Source organism: Melanotaenia boesemani, chromosome 5 (genome assembly GCF_017639745.1).
Source record: "Melanotaenia boesemani isolate fMelBoe1 chromosome 5, fMelBoe1.pri, whole genome shotgun sequence".
Taxonomy (NCBI): domain Eukaryota; kingdom Metazoa; phylum Chordata; class Actinopteri; order Atheriniformes; family Melanotaeniidae; genus Melanotaenia; species Melanotaenia boesemani.
In genome coordinates this window covers 35,246,702-35,266,347 of record NC_055686.1, presented here as the reverse complement: position 1 = coordinate 35,266,347, position 19,646 = coordinate 35,246,702, and the positions used below count along the sequence as shown (strand labels likewise).

The window sequence follows — 19,646 nt, the reverse complement described above, 5'->3', positions numbered from 1 at the left end:
ATAAAATGTTCTATTTTTCTTTCCAAACAGACAACCAGCTTTTACAACCCAAAAGTGTCCTTGTGTGTATTAAGTATTCTGGAGCAGAGCAAAACATTTCCTCAGCCTGATCAGATCATTTTACATTATCTGGATCTTTTCCAGGTGTAAATTTAGCATCTCCTTCTAATTTAGTTTTTACTGTTAAAAGTACCCATTTTATTTCTTCATGAGATTTCTCAATCCTACTTTAACTGTTACACAGAGCTTCATTATTACCAGCAACGTGTCCTCTCTCTCCGCTGCTTCGGAATGTGAGAGAATCTCCAGCCACACACACACACACACACACTCTTTTTGTTATCTTCTTATTTGGTTTCATTATTCTTTCCTTTTATGCTTCAGCAATACGCTTATTTTATTTATTATATAAAATATCACAATGCTGTATGCAAAATCACCACAGCTTCTCAAAACGCTTCTGAAAACACTCACAAAGCAAAAATATCACAATGCTTTATGCAAAATCACCTCCTTCTGAGCTGCTGCTGTCCGGTTCTAGAATAGGACAGCGGAGTAAGCTTGAGGGTTAATCCCACACTTTCAGGTTCTCTACACACAATTTTTATATATATTTTCTTCCCACAATTATTGTTGTAATTATATATTTATATTAATGTTTATATTTATATTTATAAATTATTATTCATAAGACATTAGACAAACATAAAACATACAACGGGGTACCCCAAAACTAGAAAGGGACTCGAATCCTTTTTTACTCACAGGAGGACTCCAACCTCCTGCGGTGACGACTTTAACCTCACTATCAAAGGGGACTCGAACCCCAATATCTCATAAGAGGACTCTAACCTCCTGCGGTGAGGACTGGCACCTCACTTTTCCAGGGACTGGAACCCTGTTACTTGTAGGGGACTGGCACCCCTATCCTTAAAGGGACTGAAATACCCTTTTATTTATTTATTTTTTTCCTTGTTACATACTGGGGAGTCCCATTCACCCTCCTTCTCCTTAACAGCTGTGTTTCCCATTATGCAACTAGGACGTCTCCTGTTGGATTTTTCTTCTTCGAGTAGCCCACACTCAGGCACAAAAATTGACTAAAACGCCTATTATTACCACCGAAGTTTTAACTTAAGTGCCGGACTAACCCTACCCTACCGCAGTAGAGTAGATCTACCTTGTCTTCACAAGATAGTGGGACCCTACCCTATTTTCATAAGATAGTGAGAAAAGGGTGGTAAATGGGAGTCCGATATGAAAACTTCTCACCGTGTGTGATTCTGGGTGCTGCTCCACACGCAGACTTCGTTCTGGATATCAGTGGTGCCTGAACGGAGTCCCTCCTCCGTCCCCTGACGGTTAAGGCTGACCCAGGGGCTGAAGTATCCTTCAGGATGGGCAATCACGGGTTCTGGTCCTCCGGTCAGTCACTCAAGATATCCTGTTCGTGACGCCAAGATTGTTGTGGAATTTTATTATCAAAGATCACACACTAAGTGAGAATCAAACAAAGTATTTTTATTAAGAGCTGATCAGCAATGGGAATCACACAGTCAAACAGCTTTGGCTGAGCGAGTCCGCAGAGATACACATGGGCTTGGTTAATATAGACTCGCATGACGTGATGGCATCAAGGTCGTTGGTGCAAATCCTCAGTACACCGTCTTCAAACCCTGCACAGCCTGGTACACAGTTTCTAAAGAATGTTATCAGTGGTGTGATGGGAGAGGAGAGCTCACTAAATATTATCTGGGTACAAGTCGTTCTCTTACCCAGTGAAACATAAGTCAAGGTTTTTAATAACACAAAGTGTAAATAATAGAGTTTAAGGGCTATGTGTATAAATTTTCCATTACAAGTGGAACAGTTCAGTTTTCAATGGTGTAGCTTTCAGAGGCCGTATCACGTTAGCAGCATGCTAGCCAAGCACAAAAGGTAGGCAATTACAATATTACATTTTCATCATCAAGATTGGACTGCATCTCTATGTTGGATGTATGGAGCCAGGTAATAAAACGAATGCCTTCTGCCCAGCAGCGTCCCCACTTCTTCCAGTGTGACCCAAACATATTTGTTGCTGAGGTTCCAGGCTTTCATGCATTCTGGTTCCTCCAAAACAGCAACTCCAGCAATCTCCTTCCCTGAGTTTAAGCTTTTTTGAGCATCTTTGTAATGGAGGTAGCATCATATAGATGCCATTATATTCTAACCTCCTCGATCAGTTGCTCATCAACTTGACCCATAGTGTGTTTTTAAAAATTGAGATTACCACACAAATTCAGCAAAAAGCTCCAGAAATCCGGAAACACATAATCACAAACTGACCACTCATAAGAGAATACTTCTGTGTAACCACGCTCCAGAGCACGGGTGCACGTTGGGTCTGGCAGAGGTGCACATATGGTGGTGACACCATAACCGACCAGAAGCAGACACCACGTGACTATAAATCCAGCTTTACACCATACATCATCTTCTGCTGTTTTAGTCCATCCACATCAGGATACATCCAGTGATACATACACTCAAGACATGAGTTTTGCATTAAATCCCTGCGATCAGTAGGGTCAGAAACAACTATTTGCCATCTACAAACATTGTCAAAGTTACTGAGATCATATTTTTCTCCCATTCTGATATTTAAACTGAACAAATGTCAACTGATGCTCTTGATGTGTATTTGTTGTTCCTTGGTCCTTTTAACTTGCTTTTACCGTCTGTGATGTGTGTGTGTGTGTTTGACGGGGGGGGGGAGGGGGGGGGGGTTCTGGGGGGTTTTACTATCTGTAAAGCACCTTGAGTTGCTGTTTGTATGTATGAAAGGTGCTATATAAATAAAGTTTGATTTGATTTGATTTGATTTGTGGAATTGTATTGAACACATACATGTTTTAAAATAAAATGACTACATTTGATGGAGTAGTCTCAAAATATCAGATGGTGCATTATAAGCAGTGTCATCCACCGTCAGCTCCATCGCCAGTTGTCTGCATGTAACTTATCAGAAACAGAAATCTTTGAAAATTCAACAGGTCATTTTTTTATTCCATAAAGTGCAAAATATATCTAAATTAATTTCTAACACCTGTATTATGAATTGGTCTACAGGGGAGTATGGCTCAGTGTATGCTGGGGTCTTTACACCAGAGGAAGGCATTGACATCAAGGTAGCTGTGAAGACCATACGAGGTGTGTCCTGAGTTTCTCAAAACTCATTAGAACTCAACTCCGTCACTTCTTCATTGTGGTTCTTTTTCTTTGTTAATGTTCATCCAGTCGGAATCCACTGCCAGGAAGACTTGCATGAGTTTTTGAAAGAGGCAGAGATCATGAAGAACTTTGATCATGAAAACGTTGTTAAACTACTGGGTAAGACAGCAAGATCTCCAAGCAGCACACACAAAAACAAAGACGTTTATTTATTAAGGTTGATCAGTAGGACGATGTGCCTACATGAACACTAAGTTAGACAAAATGCTTTAGAAATCGCATGTAAATTGCTTGTGTGTAGTGGGGTGGGGGATAAGATTTTTTTAAAAAATATATTTTTTTTAATTTATGAAAACTTTAACAAAAAAAAAAAAAAAAACAGAAAGAAAGAAGAAAAAAATAAATGGTTTGACGTAAAATTTAACATCGAAAACATTTTGCAGCATACAGGGAAGATGTACTGTATCTGCAGCTGGAGGAGGGCAGAACCTTTGCAGAAACATGGAATTAAAATTAAATGAAAACTGGGATCTGCATGTAAACTACAATTCAAACTGTTTTCTGTTGCTATCGGTTTAGAAATGTTTTAAGATTTGGCCAATATTTATTGCCATATACAGTTATTGTTAAAATGGACATTATTGATGAATAGACATGGATGAGCTGCACATTTTAAATATTATACAAGTTGTTGTGACAGTCTGATGGGAATTATGTCCAAAATGTGTCTGAATTTGGCCATACTGACATTAGAAGCATGACTGCTGTTGTAACAATTACAGAACTCACCTTTTTCCAGCTGTGTTTCACCTGCTTGTAAAAATAATGACTACATCCACAGCAGTGATATCAGAAACCACAAATAAATGGCTTTTCCAGCAGGTATGAGGGAAGGTTCCTCTACAGCAGCTTCTAGAGGTCTCTGAGGTCTTAAGTGATAAAATAAATGCATTCAAAATTATAAAAAGTTTTAAAAAATGGCTAATTTAATAAACTTCTCTTAATCTTTTTAAGAGTTGCCAGACATGTTAGACTTTTTTTTCTGTGATGTTATGTTAAAGTAATGGTAAAGTTATCTTGCTGTGGTCAGTACGAACAGGAAGGATAATTAGTTGTAAATTCTGTCCATGTGGGCTGATTTCAGTTATCTTGAGGCAAAAGTAAAAACATATGACAGATCATTTTTTTGTCCCGCAGGTGTCGCTTTAGAGAGCGATCAGGATTCTCTCCTACCTGTTCCTCTGGTCATCCTTCCCTACATGAAACATGGAGACTTGCGCCGCTTCCTTATTGCTACACGCTATGGAGAAAATCCTTTGGTGAGATATATAGACAATAAATATATGTACACAAACAATCCAACCTATGGACACACTTTTCTAATAAATATCGTCTCAACTTTTGACCAGTACTGGACAGTATATAAAGAGAACTTTTACAGCAACTCACCTCAAAATACACATTTTAGAGGAGATCTGCTTGGGGGCGCTGTATTTGCAAGCCAAATCTACCAACAGGTGTTAACATAAGGCTACATTCACACTGCAGGTTGTGTTCATGCTTTGTCCAATTGATATAATTAATAGGCAAAATGCAGAGGCATAAACCGCCAGCAGTTATATGTGGCAACCGTCTTATCAACACGAGAGATAATTTACTGTTATCATGAGAAGCTCAGCTGCAATGCAGCTTCCCACCACTTGGTGGCAGCAATGTATCAGTTAGTTGTTCAACAAACTCGAAAAACTTTAAGAAGGCTCAGCTATCCTCTAGCCTGTAGTAAAATCTATTAAAAGCATTTAAAATAAAAAAAATGAAGAGACTATCATGTCATATTTCAATTTTTGAACTCTGTTAAACAAAATACTATGATTTATTAACTTTATTCCCCAATCTAAGACAAACTGGGTCTAAAAATTGTTAAACAATTTTAGAAAAAAAAATCCTCAACTTAAAATTGTGATGTCTGACGATTCCTTCATCTACCATGTACAGTATAATATCAAAATATTCAGAGAATCAGTAGGAATCTCTGTGTGAGTGTGAAACAAGGCAAAGGGTCAGACTGTATGCTGGTGATCTTGGGGCCTTAGGCAACACCGCATTAAAACCAGATATGATTCTCTACTGGAATTTAATGTACGGACTCAGGAACACTTCCAAAATCACTGTCTGTGAACAAAGTGTACAGGAAAGGATGGATGGCGGGTCCTGTAGACTAAAGAGTAAAGGGGGAAAATCCAGCTTGTTTTCAATGGACAGTTTAAAAGCCTGCATCTCTGATGGTATGGGGTTGCATTAGTGCCTATGGTGTAGGCAGCTTTCACATCAGTGAAGCTCCATCAATGCTGAAAAGTAAATGAAGGTTTTGAACATCTGCTCCCATCCAGACAGCTATTTCAGAGAAGGCCTTGCAGATTTCTGCAAGACAACGCTGTGTTTATAAATCATTAAGCTCTGGTTTCATTTACATTTTGGACAGTGTCACAATTTTCCCAACGAAGTGGAAATCTTTGAACTGTCAGAATTATTTATTATTAATAGCCATGGTTAAAAAAATGTTTATTGTCTATGTATATAGCAAGCCTAAAGATAAAAACTTTAGAGAAAATAGAATAAAAATGTTAGATTACACTATACACCAAAAAGCTAATCAGTGGGCTTGTGGATGGTAAAAGAATGTTACTAGCAAAATCTTCTACACACTAAAAATGGCTTTGCTCAACCTGCACCAAAACATTTTCAGTGTACTAGGCCTTATTTTCTGTTCTGATCTTAAACATCACCATACATAACAGCAGTAAATACCCTCACTTGTATGCAAAATATGTGCTTGAATGCAGTGCTCCAGAAATTAAAATACGTGCTTGTAATCTATGATCATGCTAACCCTCTCTACCCTCTGTCAAAGTCTGTACCCCACCAAGTTCTCCTGCAGTTCTTGATTGACATTGCAGCAGGCATGGACTATTTGAGCTCACGAGGTTTTCTGCACAGAGACTTGGCTGCACGCAACTGCATGTAAGTATCTGCAGAATATGGAGAATGAAGAATTTAAATCAAAGACTCCCACTGTACTTATTCAGTTCACTTCAGCTTTATTTGTATTATGCTACATCATGACAGCGTCTCTGACCCTGAGATATTTTTAAATAAAAACATAGCTTGGATCTTGTAAAGAAGAGGTTGATTGAGTGTTCAGACAAAAATATTTTTAAAAAGTGTAGAAACTTTAATTTTTTTATTTGGTGTGACTTCAGTGGCTTCATTGCGCATGATGCAAACATGTGTTTTCCATCAACAGGCTGGGTGATGACCTTAGGGTTTGTGTGGCTGACTTTGGCCTGTCCAAGAAGATCTATGGCAGCAATTACTATCGTCAGAAAGCAGTTATACGTATGCCAATCAAATGGATGGCCATGGAGAGCCTGTCTGAGTCCATCTTCACCACCAAAAGTGATGTGGTTAGTTTCTTATGGAGACGTTTACTTACTGTGCAGATATTTACACATTTGCAGCATTTATTTATCAAGTTAAAAAAAAAAAAAACTTATTTGTTCTTTTCTCAGTGGTCATTTGGAGTAACTATGTGGGAGATTGTGTCCAGAGGAATGACTCCATATCCTGGAGTACACAACCATGAACTGCTGGACCTTCTACAGTCTGGATACAGGCTTAAACCACCTGAAGACTGTGATCAGAAACTGTGAGTTCCTTGAGACATGCAACACCTCATGGTACCATCCACTACAATAAGATCTTTTCCGCCAGGATTTAGTTTTTTTTTTTTTTTTTTTGCTCTGTTTTCGTGAATGTGCGACCTAAAATGCCTGATTTTAGAGCAGGTTTAGTGAAAAGTTACACATAGAATTTATTTCAAATATGGTTTATTGAATTAATATTTCTGGAGCTTTTTGCTGAATGTATGACTTTATGTGGCTACTGCGGAAGAGTATTTTATATATATATATATATATATATATATATATATATATATATATATATATATATATATATATATATATATATATATATATTTTATTTACAATTAATTATACCATACCAACTTTAAGGCAAGTAAGGATGAAGAAGCTTAGAGAGTAAGGCAATTACAGTAAATGCAATTTTTAATTACAAAAATTAATGCATTTTATTGCAGTTCGCATTCCAAACAATGCAGAACGTTTGTCAGTGCATGGTTTTCAATATACCGATTAAATTGATGGACTCCTTAGTTAAGCTAAATCAGTGTCGCTAATTTAACTACTTTGGTGCTATATTTAGTGAGTTTTCAGACCCGTCTAGTGACTATTTCAAAGAAGTGACTAGCAACAAATCTAGCAACTTTTTCTGGTGTTATGGGAGACCTTTGGAGACTGATATGAAAGCACGTTCACCTCTGCTCCATGACTAGACTGAAAATTAAATATGTAAAGCTGCGACAGGCTGATCCCACCTTGGCTTACTGTCAGATATTAATGCCTTTTAATGAAGAGTGTGGATAAAAACATTTAACAAGTTAAAAGTATTGTAGCATGTTGTAGACTCTTAATCAGAGATCAGCTGGAGCTGTTAGTTAAAGTGCTTAAAATGTCACTGTCACAGTCAGGGACCGTCGCAAAGAGGTGCACCCAAATGCAGAAAACACTGAGATTGGAGGAAATGAACAGTCTTTACAGTTTTTATGCTAATGTGCAGGACGCTTGGTCCAAGTCCAAGTTACTCCTCCTAAGAGAGGGCAGAGAATTAATGTAGAGCTGAGGAAGATGTGTGATAGTGATGGCAAAATCAGTGGCTTACTTTGATCCAGAGGTTGTCCGATGGTGGAGGGATAAAGTCAGGGAATGATCTCCAGTTGTAGTGAATGAGTTAGGGGGCAGGCAGGGCGAGCAGGCAGACTGACGATTGAGGCAAGGCTGGTAGAGGCTTGAAGTTCTGATCCAGAGTTCTTAGAGGATCTCCAACAGCTTCTTGAAGTGACCCAAAAGAGCACGAAGTAAGAGAGACAATTTAAATGCCTTTTTCCAGACATTACTAGGACTTGAGTTTAATAATGTCTATGTCTATTTAATTTAGTTGTCCACTAAAATCCATTTAAATTTAAAAATGGTGATTTTTTGGGGAAAATGTTGTTTTGCAATTACAATGTGATTAATAAAGGTTGATTAATTACAAAGCCTGTAAATAATTAGATAAGGAAGGAAGGATTTCCTGGACAGACAATAAGCTTGGTCTTTAGCTGAACCTTCATCCAAGTGGAGATATCAGCAAGGCATACTGATATTTGGATTGAGATGGTCGTGTCATCAGGTGGGAAGGAAAGGAAAAGCCGAGTGTCATCTGCATAGCAGTGGTAGGAGAAGCCATGAGAACTAATGACTGCACTGGGTGAGGAGGTGTGTAGTGAGAACAGAAGAGGGCCAAGCACCGAGCCCTGAGGCACCCCTGTTGTCAGCCCATGCAATCTGGACACTCCCCCTCACCAAGTTACTCTGAAGGATCTTCCTGTGAGGTAGGACATGAACCATCAAAGGACAGATCCTGGAATGCCAAGCTCAGAGAGTGTGAAGAGGAGGATCTGGTGGTTGACCATGTCAAAGGCAGCAGACAGGTCCAGCAGTATAAGGATTGAGGATTGACCAGTAGATCTGGCAAGCCATAGGAAATCAGTAACTGGCAGGAGAGCAGTTTTTGTAGAGTGGCCCTGCCTAAACTCAGGTTGTCATGGAGGAACTGTAAGACCTGACTAAAGATGGCATGCTCTATCAGTTTTGACATGAAAGGAGGCAGTTGTAGTTTCCAACCTGGGCTGGGCTGAGTGGGGGTTTCTTCAGCAGCGGGGTAACCTGAGCTTGCTTGAAGGCAGAGGAAAAGACACCGGATTTAAAAGAGGAGTTGATAATATGGGTTAATGCAGATTTGATTGAAGGTACAATGCTCTGAAGGATGTTCGTAGGAACAGAATCAAGAGGACAGGTCATGGGTTTTTAGTTGGGTAGAAGTTTAGAGACTTTGTCCTCATTTAGAAAGCAGAGGAGCAGAGTGGGGTACCGGTAACTGGTTGGGGCGTGCTAAGTTGGTCACTGCTCAGAGAATTGATTACTGATGGTAGCAACCTTTTCAGTGAAGTAGGAAGCAAACATTCTGCAGACAACACACTGGGTGGTTGAACAGGTGGTGGAGATAGAAGAGAGTTAAACGCCATGCACTGCCTCTAGCACTACACGACAGCACCTGGGTCCAACTGGACTCACAGTAGCCTCACTACCACTTAATCATGATGTCCCATCCTGTTTGAATTCTTGCTTGTAATCACAGAACAACACACACAACGATGCTGTCCCGCAAATCATGTACAATCTAGTCCTACTGAGCTGGACAAAAACCAAAACGTAGAAGAAGAACCATAGCAACAACCGACAAAAAATGAAAAAGAAGAACCATAGCAACAACTGGCAAAAAACGAAGGAGAAGAAACATAGCAACAACTGAAAAACACAACACACAGCATGGAAGAGGATAGGATGAGGGAATGATGGTGGTCTTGGAACTATCGTTAACAGACAAATACAGAAATGAAAAAAATAACAGACTGGAGACGGCAGTGGCTAAAAGGAGGCAAGGTTCCAAACAACTTTGCCCTGCATTGTCACAGCCAGCTCCACAGTTCATGTCTCCTGTGTCAGCTACAGCTCCATAATCCACATCCCCAGTGTTACCACCAGCTCCATGGTTCATGTCCCCAGTGTTGTTTCCAGCTTCACGGTCCACATCCCCAGTGTTGCCACCAGCTACATGGTCCATGTCCCCAGTATCACCTCCAGCTCCACGGCCCACGTCTCCACTGTTGCTGCTGGCTCTCCAGCGTTCCATGTCGACACCTATGTCCCATCCAGCACTTTAGCGTGCCACACCAGTGCCCTGGTCCATGCTGCCTCCTGAGGCGGTCCACACAAGAGTCCATGTTCACGATGGGGTCCCGGTATGGGATGCTTCTCCTTCTTCTGTGGTTCACGTCTCTGAGGAGGTTGCTCTTCCTCTGTCTCCTGAAGTTCACATCTCCAAGGAGGTTGCTCCTCATCCGCCTCTAGTTTCTGTGCCCGACGGGGACACCCCTCCTTCGTCTTCAACGTCAGGTCCTGTCTTTGAGTGGATCCTGCTGGACTCGCCTGGGAAACACCTCCTGCAAAGCCAAATCTTTTGTTGCTGCGGCCTCCTGGCACCCCTCCTGAACTCGGACTGCTGTCAGCGGGGCCTCCTGGCTGTCCTCCAGAACTCTGTTGCCTGGAGTGTTTGCTAGGGCCGAAACTAGCGTTGCAAACAACAGGCGCTCCTGATACAGTGTAGTGGTGCAGAGCAGTTTCACTGAGAAAGTAGGGCTGGGCAATACTGCATTACTTCTATCCAATACCAAGTAAATCCAGGGCAAGTATCTGCAAAACTTTTTGCTTGAAATTTCACCATTATTTTGCTTTTAATTATTAAGACAGTATCAAAGACAGTATAAAGATGATAAAAAATAAAATAAAATAAAAATGTATGAATGAAAGAACAAAACAATTTAAATTTAAGCTTTTTTGTTTGTAAACAATAACATCAATACAAAATAATAAAATATTTGTTATTCTCTTTTATCACACACAAAAATAAGAAAAATAAACTGAACAGAGCAAAGTAGCTAAAGGAAAGCAAAAACTACTATTGTTTAGCTCTCTGTTGCCCCCAAAGTCCTCTACAAGAAAACACATCAAAACGATACCCGCTGAGGTATAAAAAATATCAATATTTGGATTGATCCACCCAGCCTTAAGAGAAAGTCTGGGTAGCTGGATTTAAATGCAAGAACATCAGAAAACGTAAAGAAATTAACAAACAGAAAAATAAGAAGCATCTGGCTACATTTAAAAGACATTGGAGACTGAAAATTGTAGAATTTGTAAAATTGAAAAAACAGAAAATAAAAAAAAAAATGATGATGTTCATGAGGTACTGTCTGAACAAAGTGCAGATGAATGAGGAAGGAAATTTAAATTAATTTAACTTTAAAATAAGACATACAGAAGCAAAACAAAAATCTGGCAAATGGAGTAAACTGGTTAGTAACTGGTTATTAAGTTTCTGCTGGGGGACTTCAATGCTCACGTGGGCAATGACAGCGAGACCTGGAGGGGCGTGATTGGGAGGAACTATCCTAACCTAATCTGAATCCGACTGGTGTTTTGTCTGGCAGAGTCCCCTGTCAGAAAGAGTTTCAACTCCCATCTCAGGCAGAGCTTCAACCATGTCCCGGGTGAGGCGGGGGACATTGAGTCCGAATGGGCTGTGTTCCGTACCTCTATTGTTGAAGCGGCCAGCCGCAGCTGTGGCCGTAAGGTCGTCGGTGCCTGTTGTGGCGGCAACCCCCGAACTCGTTGGTGGACACCGGCAGTAAGGGATACCGTCAAGCTGAAGAAGGAGTTCTATCGGGCCTTTTTGGCCTGTGGGACTCCAGAGGCAGCTGATGGGTATCGGCAGGCCAAGCGGAGCGCAGCTTCGGCGGTCGCTAAGGCAAAAACTCTGGAGAATGACTTCTGGAAGGCTTCGAGGAGATTCTGGTCCACCATCTGGCGGCTCAGGAGGGGAAAGCAGTGCTCCGTCAACACTGTGTACAGTGGGAATGGGGGGCTGCTGACCTCGACTTGGGACATTGTGAGGCGGTGGAAGGAATACTTTGAAGACTTCCTCAATCCCACCAACACGTCTTCCAATGAGGAAGCAAAGTCTGGGGTAGCTGGTGCTGGCTCTCCTATCTCTGGGGCTGAAGTTGCTGAGGTGGTTAAAAAGCTCCTCGGTGGCAAGGCCCTGGGGGTGGATGAGGTCCACCCTGAGTTCCTTAAGGCGCTGGATGCTGTAGGGCTGTCTTTGCTGACATGCCTCTGCAGCATTGCATGGACATCTGGGACAGTTCCCCTGGACTGGCAGACTGGGGTGGTGGTCCCCCTTTTCAAAAAGGAGGACCGGAGGGTGTGCTCCAACTACAGGGGGATCACACTCCTCAGCCTCCCCTGTAAGGTCTATTCAGGGGTGCTTGAGAGGAGGGTCTGTCGGATAGTCGAACCTCAGATTGAGGAGGAGCAGTGTGGTTTTCGTCCCGGTCGTAGAACAGTGGACCAGCTCTACACCCTCTTCAGGGTCGTTGAGGGGGCATGGGAGTTTGCCCAACCAATCTACATGTGAGAAGGCATTCGACTGTGTCCCTCGGGGACTTCTGTGGGGGGTACTCTGGGAGTATGGAATGCCAGACTTGCTTGTACAAGCTGTCCGGTCCCTGTACGACCGGTGTCAGAGCTCGGTCCGCATTGCCCCTCAGTAAATCAGAGTCGTTTCCAGTGCAGGTTGGACTCCGCAAAGGCTGCTCTTTGTCACTGATTCTGTTCATAACCTTTATGGACAGAATTTCTAGGCGCAGCAGAGGTGTTGAGGGGATCCGGTTCGGTGGCCTCAGAATTGGGTCTCTGCTCTTTGAAGGATGGAGCGGGATATCGACAGGCGGATCGGTGCGGCGTCCACAGTGATTGGGACTCAGCATGAACAAGATCGCGAATACAAGCGGCTGAAATGAGTTTTCTCCGCAGGGTGGCCGGGCTCTCCCTTAGAGAAAGGGTGAGAAGCTCGGTGATCCGGGAGGGGCTCAGAGTAGAGCCGCTGCTCCTCCACATCGAGAGGAGCCAGATGAGGTGGCTCGGGCATCTGGTTATGATGCCTCCTGGATGCCTCCCTGATGAGGTGTTCCAGTCATGTCCCACCGGAAAGAGGCCCCAGGGAAGACCTAGGACGCACTGGATGGACTACATCTCTCGGCTGGCCTGGGAACACCTCGGGCTCCCTCCAGATGAGCTGGTGAATGTGGCCAGGGAAAGGGAAGTCTGGGTTTCCCTGCTTAGGCAGCTGCCCCCACGACCCGACTCCAGATAAGAGGCAGACAATGGATGGATGGGTGGACATTAAGTTACTTTGTTACATTACAGTCATTTAGCTGACGCTTTTATCCAAAGCAACATGCAGTGTTAAGGTTATATATAGTGTTAAGGTTAGGCCAAAGGACCCAACTAGAAGGTGTTAATATTCATCCTCTGGGGGATTTGAACGCTAGTGTCCCACATGAAAGACCATGGGTTTCATTTATAAAGCTGGCATTGGCACAAAAACTGCCGTATCCAAAATATAGTCAACTTTTGGGAATTATAAAAACCAAACTTGGCAGGGGAATGTTCCTACCTCCATGCAAACTGTGACCACAGTGTATGCACAAAATCTGGGAAAACGGGAAACTGCGAAACCATCGATACAGAATAAAATCAAGGAAATCATGAGGCGGAGAGTCTGCAGCCAACATTTACCAGTCAGTAAAGGAAATGCGAAAAGTAAGCTTTGGTCATTCATTTTAAGACCCAGCAGAGTGGGACGCAGACTGGAGCATCTAGAAGTGATGCAACGCTTATGAAACACACAAGAGGTGGATTTCCTTTATTTATTTATTCTTACACAATCCTTTTGTAATTGTTGTCCCAATTTCTGTCCAGACAGTCTCTATTTCCCACAACACCTTGGCCACATTGTTAATAATGGTGATCATGTCCCTCTGCACCTGCAGGACTTCCTCTGAGGACACGGCTGCTGCGGTGCTGCAAGTCTCTCTGATCACAGTTGCAGCACCACCGACCCACCTGGAACACCCAGGAACTATAAAGAAATATCATTTAACACTGATTAAACTGCTACCAATGTCAGATGTATCTGTACATAATTATTTTATACATTAAATATTTATTTTATATTTATACACTAGTATACAAGCTAGAAGGTGTTACTGTTCACCCGTGGGTGATTCAAACTTTGATCTCCAACATGGCAGACATATGCTCTACCGACTCAGATATCCAGCCACAACATCCAATGGTTCTGGCATGTTTTGCCTTGTGACACTGCAATGACATCATCTGCCACCTGCTGCCACTATTCTACCTTTCTGACACAAGTAATGCCCGAGCCGTGGCCACCAGTTAAACATTTTTACGTTTGTCAACGTGGTCCATCAGGATCTCTGTCTCACACCCCGAAAGCTCCACTTTTTCCCTTTTTTCCCCTCCCAAGCCATCGTGGAAATGATGTGATGAATATGTATCATAGGCGTTCACCTGACCTTTTATAGCCACAATGTGGGCGTAGGAAGGTGCTCCCTCACGTGCGCCCATTTTAGAGTTCATTCTGATTTATAAACGGAAACAGGTGTAGGACGTGCTGCGCAGGCTTTTATAAATCTGAAAGTTCAAGTGCAGCAGACGCCACCTGAAGTTTGCTTTGCTACGCTCAGTTAGATAAACGAGGCCCCTGATGCTCTGCCAAATGAGCTAACCAGCTGAACTTTGTTCCCTGCTAGATCAAACGTTGAGACTATTGTTGTTCAGCATTTTCATGACAGAAACATAAAAAACAACTTAAAATAACATGTATAATTAAATTCATTCAGTTGCTCTCACAATCTGGGCTATTGTCCGGTAACCTTAAAGCCACTGGCTATTGATTAAAAAAGTGAATTTACTGCCAACTTGAAAAGCCAGGCTCTGTGCAGTAGATATAAATATAAATATATAGACAAAAAAATAATAAATGACTTGTAATAAAATTCAGAGTGATGTTAAAAGACAGTATTTATGGTTATATTGCCTAAGCTCATTCTGATACGTTCTCCGTTATTCCATCTCTGATTACCCTGCTACTCAAACACAGATAAGGACGAAAAGAGAAAAACAAGCCATTCAAAATAGTTTACAGGCGGAGTTGGAAGTCCCCATTACCCATGCCCATTTTGCAGCTAGAACACGTTAACTTGATGTTTGTTGCGCCCAGTGTTGTGCCTGAACGCACTCATTGAGCGATCGTTCATGAACTTGCTTATATTTTGGGTAAACGTGAACTGAACATACTCTATTTCTGCCTGATGAACATTATTGTGAGCGCACTTATTCTGGCATTTGTGAACAGCGTTCTTCCACAGTTGAACTTTGATAAAGAGAGTGGCAGATTTCCATGGAGCCTTCCAGCCAAAATCCCGGCTAAAACACATCATAAACAGGCCTTAATATATAGGTGAAAAACACCAAATCTGGCAACACCAGTCACCACAGAGCTGCACTGCGTATGTGTCATCAAATTGCGAAACACCAAAATCCAATGAAGGCATCAGCAGCACCTCTGCCTCAATGATCACTACAGCATCTTCATATTATCACTTAAAATAATTTTTTTTTAAAAGGTCAGTGATGATCCAGTATAAACTTTGCCCCGCAAAAGAAGCAACTTTGGATATCAACAACATCAACAGCAAACCTGAAACGGCATATTGAAATAAAGCACCCGGCTTGCCTTCCAAGGTATGTGAACTAAATGTCACTAAAAACAGTCTAAAGACTTGGCAATGGCATGCTAAAGTAGATCGTCTACCAGACAGAACTAAATAATTCAGCACAGTAGCAGCAGCTCCGTTGTTTTCATCTCCAGCCACAGCTGGAAAACCTTCTGCAGTATATTGTTGCAGGCCTGCAGCCTTTGAGGAAAGAGGAGCCCACATCTTTTATAAACTTGTCAACATATGTCTTGCATGTATCTTTTTGCCTTGTTTTTTACTAATTCATTTGGCCTAAATATTGCATTTTTATGACCCAAGTCAACTTTTCTCTGGATCAACAAGCCAGAAAAAAATAAATTCACAAAAAACTGAAAGTGACTTTTGAATTTGAATTTGAATTATGAACTAGTCCATTTTAAAATATGTGAACTGAACTTTGAACTAGTTCATATAGAAAATTAACTTTCCCAACAATGGTTGCGCCTACATCAGACTCTCCCATGGACACACCCACTTCAGCCACACATCGCCACAGTCAGTCTCCAGAGAACTAATCACGCACACCTGCAATCATTCCCATCAGCCGGCTTTATATACTCCAGCCCCACATCCTCACCTATCGGACCATGTTTCAACATTGTTGAACTTCTTCTCTCTCCCTTCCTGGCTCTGACTGGCTGATTCAAAGACTCCTTAAAATATCCTTCTCGTAAGAACAGTGCTTCTGTTCTTCAATTGTAAATATATCCTGTTGAACCTGCTCTGTCTCTGGAAGTCCTTCGTAATAATGTTAAGGAAATGTCATGCATTGTGTTGATTTTAAACGGGAGAGACACACACACACACACACACATATACATTATGTATATATATATATATATATATATATATATATATATATACACACACACACACACACACACACACACACACACACACACACACACACACACACACACACCATGGTCTGGGTGAATACTCGATTCTGATTGCCTGGAAGGTGTCCATTAAAAAGTGATAATGGACACCTATGAAAGAAATTCTGGTCAAATAGACTTATTGTTGTAATTTATTGCGCTGACTAAACAGAAGTTGGTAACGGTGGCAACAGAAACTCAGACGCCATGGTAGGATTCAGCAAACTGGACCACAAAAATGTCAGAACTGATGATTGGGTGATAAAAAGGTTTTTATTGTAAAGATGAGTATATCCAGGGGAGCCGAGTCTGGTCTCACAGTCCACTAGCCTGAGAGAGTAGGAGAACCAAGGTGAGATAAAGCGTGATCAGATGAGAATGTGCAAGATAATAGCTCACTTACCAGCTGAGGGGTTGGAAGCCGGGGGGGAGGTTTTCAGGTACCGAGATGGCTGCAATGGGCCTCCGCTGGGGCTGTGGAAACTGCTGAACCAAAACAGAGTTGGGATCTGATAGTGACTAGAGCTGAGATTTCTTCACTCGATAATCCTTCGGAAAGATCCAGGTAAATCCTCCAATAGACAGGAGAGAGACAGGTTCTGTAATCCAAATCCAATCCCAAAATCCAAAACCAATCCAAATCCAATCCAGATCAAAGTCAATATCCAAATCCCACAAACAGTCCAAGGGTCAGAGTTCCAGCAGAATCCAAATGACAGATAAACAGAGTTACCAGACAGGGGGCAGGCAGAATCAGGAAATCCAGATCAGTAAACGGGCCGAAGGTCGGAACACAGGTAAGCAGGCAGGAGATAATGGCTGAAAATGTACAGGGTAAACCGAGACGATCTGGCAGAGGGAAGTTGTCACACACAGGTATATAAAGAGCCTAGCACAGGTGGAGCACATCAGTAATCAGCAGAGCTAGAGGGAGGATGCCTTCAGGGACGGCTGGGAAATCCTGACCCTAGCCAAGCACCCTGACACGCCAGATCAGAGCAGCCTGCAGGCTTATTGAACGATGTAGGAAACTATCTGTGAACTTTGACTGTTTGAAACAAAATGTTGCATCATCCTCTGGACACACACAAGCTGTAAGAGCTGAACCCGCCCTCTGAAATGATTCTGTCACGTAACATAACTGCAGCCGACCGAGCTGCAGGTTCTGTGTCAGAGCCGGTTACCTTGGCAACACATCACAACGAAATAGTCCACTCAGCCGCTTCTTGTGAAAAACAACATTAACGCATTAATAATTTATTTAATATTTTTTCTTTCTTAATGGACCATGGTATAAGCGGGATAATGCCCTCTGAGGTGGCCATTATCATAAATTTATATATATATTACTGTTACATAACCTTATTATATATATAAATAAGGTAACGTAACAGTAGAGGAGCACTGAGATTTGTCAGTTACATTAAAGTTATGGACAAAGTTGCTAGGATGTGCAGAATTTGTTAATGAATGACATTAAATTAACGAAAAATGCTTTATTATATTTAACAGCTGTGATTGTAACATCATGATTATCTCAAGGGACCGATTAGATGGATACTGTTTTTAGCTGTATTCAAATAAATATCTGACTGCACCATTCTCCTTCTTCTTCTAACCTACCTCCAATATAGTTATGAAGTCATGCAGAGCTGCTGGGAAAGGGAACCGAGCATGAGGCCTACCTTCAGAGATCTACACAAAACACTGAAAAGTCTTCTATCACAGCTCCCAGTCCTGACAGTCAGCCAGGAGGCTAGTTACATCAACTTTGGCTTGGATGTTACTGATGCTGCTGCTGCTGCTCCCTCCCAGGATCCACAGACAAACTCTGCAGAAAGACAAGAAAACGTCTACCATCTTACTCTTATGGGTGCACAGGGATGTCCCCTTCCTCCTCGATGGGGGCAGTAATTGTGTGTGTTTCATGTTTTCTTCAATCAACAGTCCCCACACTGGACTAGTGTTGGCTAACAGGCACACTGCAGCTTGACGAGGTGAAGCACACTTGAACAACCGTGTGTTAACTTCGAGTGGAGGTAGCATCAGCTGTCGAAAACATATATTTTCAGTGTCCTACTCATGACTGACGAGTAGAGAGTCCAGAACAGTGGCTACAAATAATGGAGATAAACTTTCAGACAGGTTTTGTCATAAAATCCTCTCCCTTGGTTCTGCTTCACCTCCACTCTTTTTTCGTCTCTCCCTTTTTCCTTTCCCTCCAGTTCTGTCTGCCAATCAACAGCCCGCAAAGGTGTCACTCACTCAGCACTTCCTGTTACCAAATCTTTCAAAGTAAAATAGCATATATAGCCATGAACTTTCAAAATAAAACAAATGACTTAAAATAATGAATTTCAGTTCTCCTTTTAAATCATTTAACACAGTTACCATTTTTTATTTATGCAACATGACAGCAGGAACAGTTTATAATAAATGTTTTAAACTCTTCACTGTTTTTACCCACATACTTTTTAAATGGCCATTCAACACTACAAGACAACATTTTGTACCTGGTTACACTTCCCTTGATAGTTTATTTTCAGCTGTATCAAAGATTGTTGGTAGCGAAATTTGATTGTTGTGATATACACTTACCTGGCCAAAAAAAAAAAAAAAAAAATGTCTGCAACTAATCAAATAAGCAGGAGCCTCCGATTAGACAATTATATGGGCTCAATATTAAGTCATAAAGAGTTTGCAGTTATAAATGAATGTTTTTAAATACTTTCAGAGTTTGCATCTGTAAATAAAGCTTGTCACCCTGTAAATACAATCTGCCTGAAAAATTTGAGTTTGCAAATGTGCAGAAAGGGGTTTGCATGGTTGTAAAAAAGATTTGTATTTGTGGGGGGAAAAAAAAGGATAAAAATGCATGTGAGACTCTGAAGTTGCGGTTGCAAATTCCATATCTTTTAACTTCTATCTGATTGGATAGTGACAAATTGAACTAATCAGAGTTCAGGCGACTTCTTGACCTGCCACACGGCTGCAGTGTCAGGTTTGCTCCTGAAGACCCGGAAATTCAGCCACACGTAGGACAAATGGATTTGAAAAGAATAAGGTTTATTGAGGACCAGGGGATGGAGGGAGTGAAATCAGTTCTGGTTAGCTGGCGGAGTCAGGCA

The 19,646-nt window shown here is 41.7% G+C and overlaps 1 protein-coding gene across 3 annotated transcripts in view; it reads left to right on the top strand.

Annotated features, from left to right (window-relative positions):
- The window catches only part of si:ch73-40a2.1 (tyrosine-protein kinase Mer), a 39,760-nt gene extending 20,549 nt beyond the window's left edge, over nt 1–19,211 (top strand). The window contains exons 9-15 of one of the 3 annotated variants that reach the window (XM_041984835.1): nt 3,112–3,192; nt 3,280–3,372; nt 4,411–4,532; nt 6,125–6,234; nt 6,518–6,677; nt 6,783–6,919; nt 18,153–19,211. In XM_041984835.1, coding sequence (XP_041840769.1) covers nt 3,112–3,192; nt 3,280–3,372; nt 4,411–4,532; nt 6,125–6,234; nt 6,518–6,677; nt 6,783–6,919; nt 18,153–18,432 — 983 coding nt within the window. In that variant the 3' untranslated portion in view covers nt 18,433–19,211. Of the gene's footprint in view, nt 1–3,111; nt 3,193–3,279; nt 3,373–4,410; nt 4,533–6,124; nt 6,235–6,517; nt 6,920–18,152 lie in introns of all 3 variants that reach the window. The other 2 variants (XM_041984834.1, XM_041984836.1) reach the window with 2 other exon arrangements.
- The last annotated feature ends 435 nt before the right edge of the window (nt 19,212–19,646 follow it).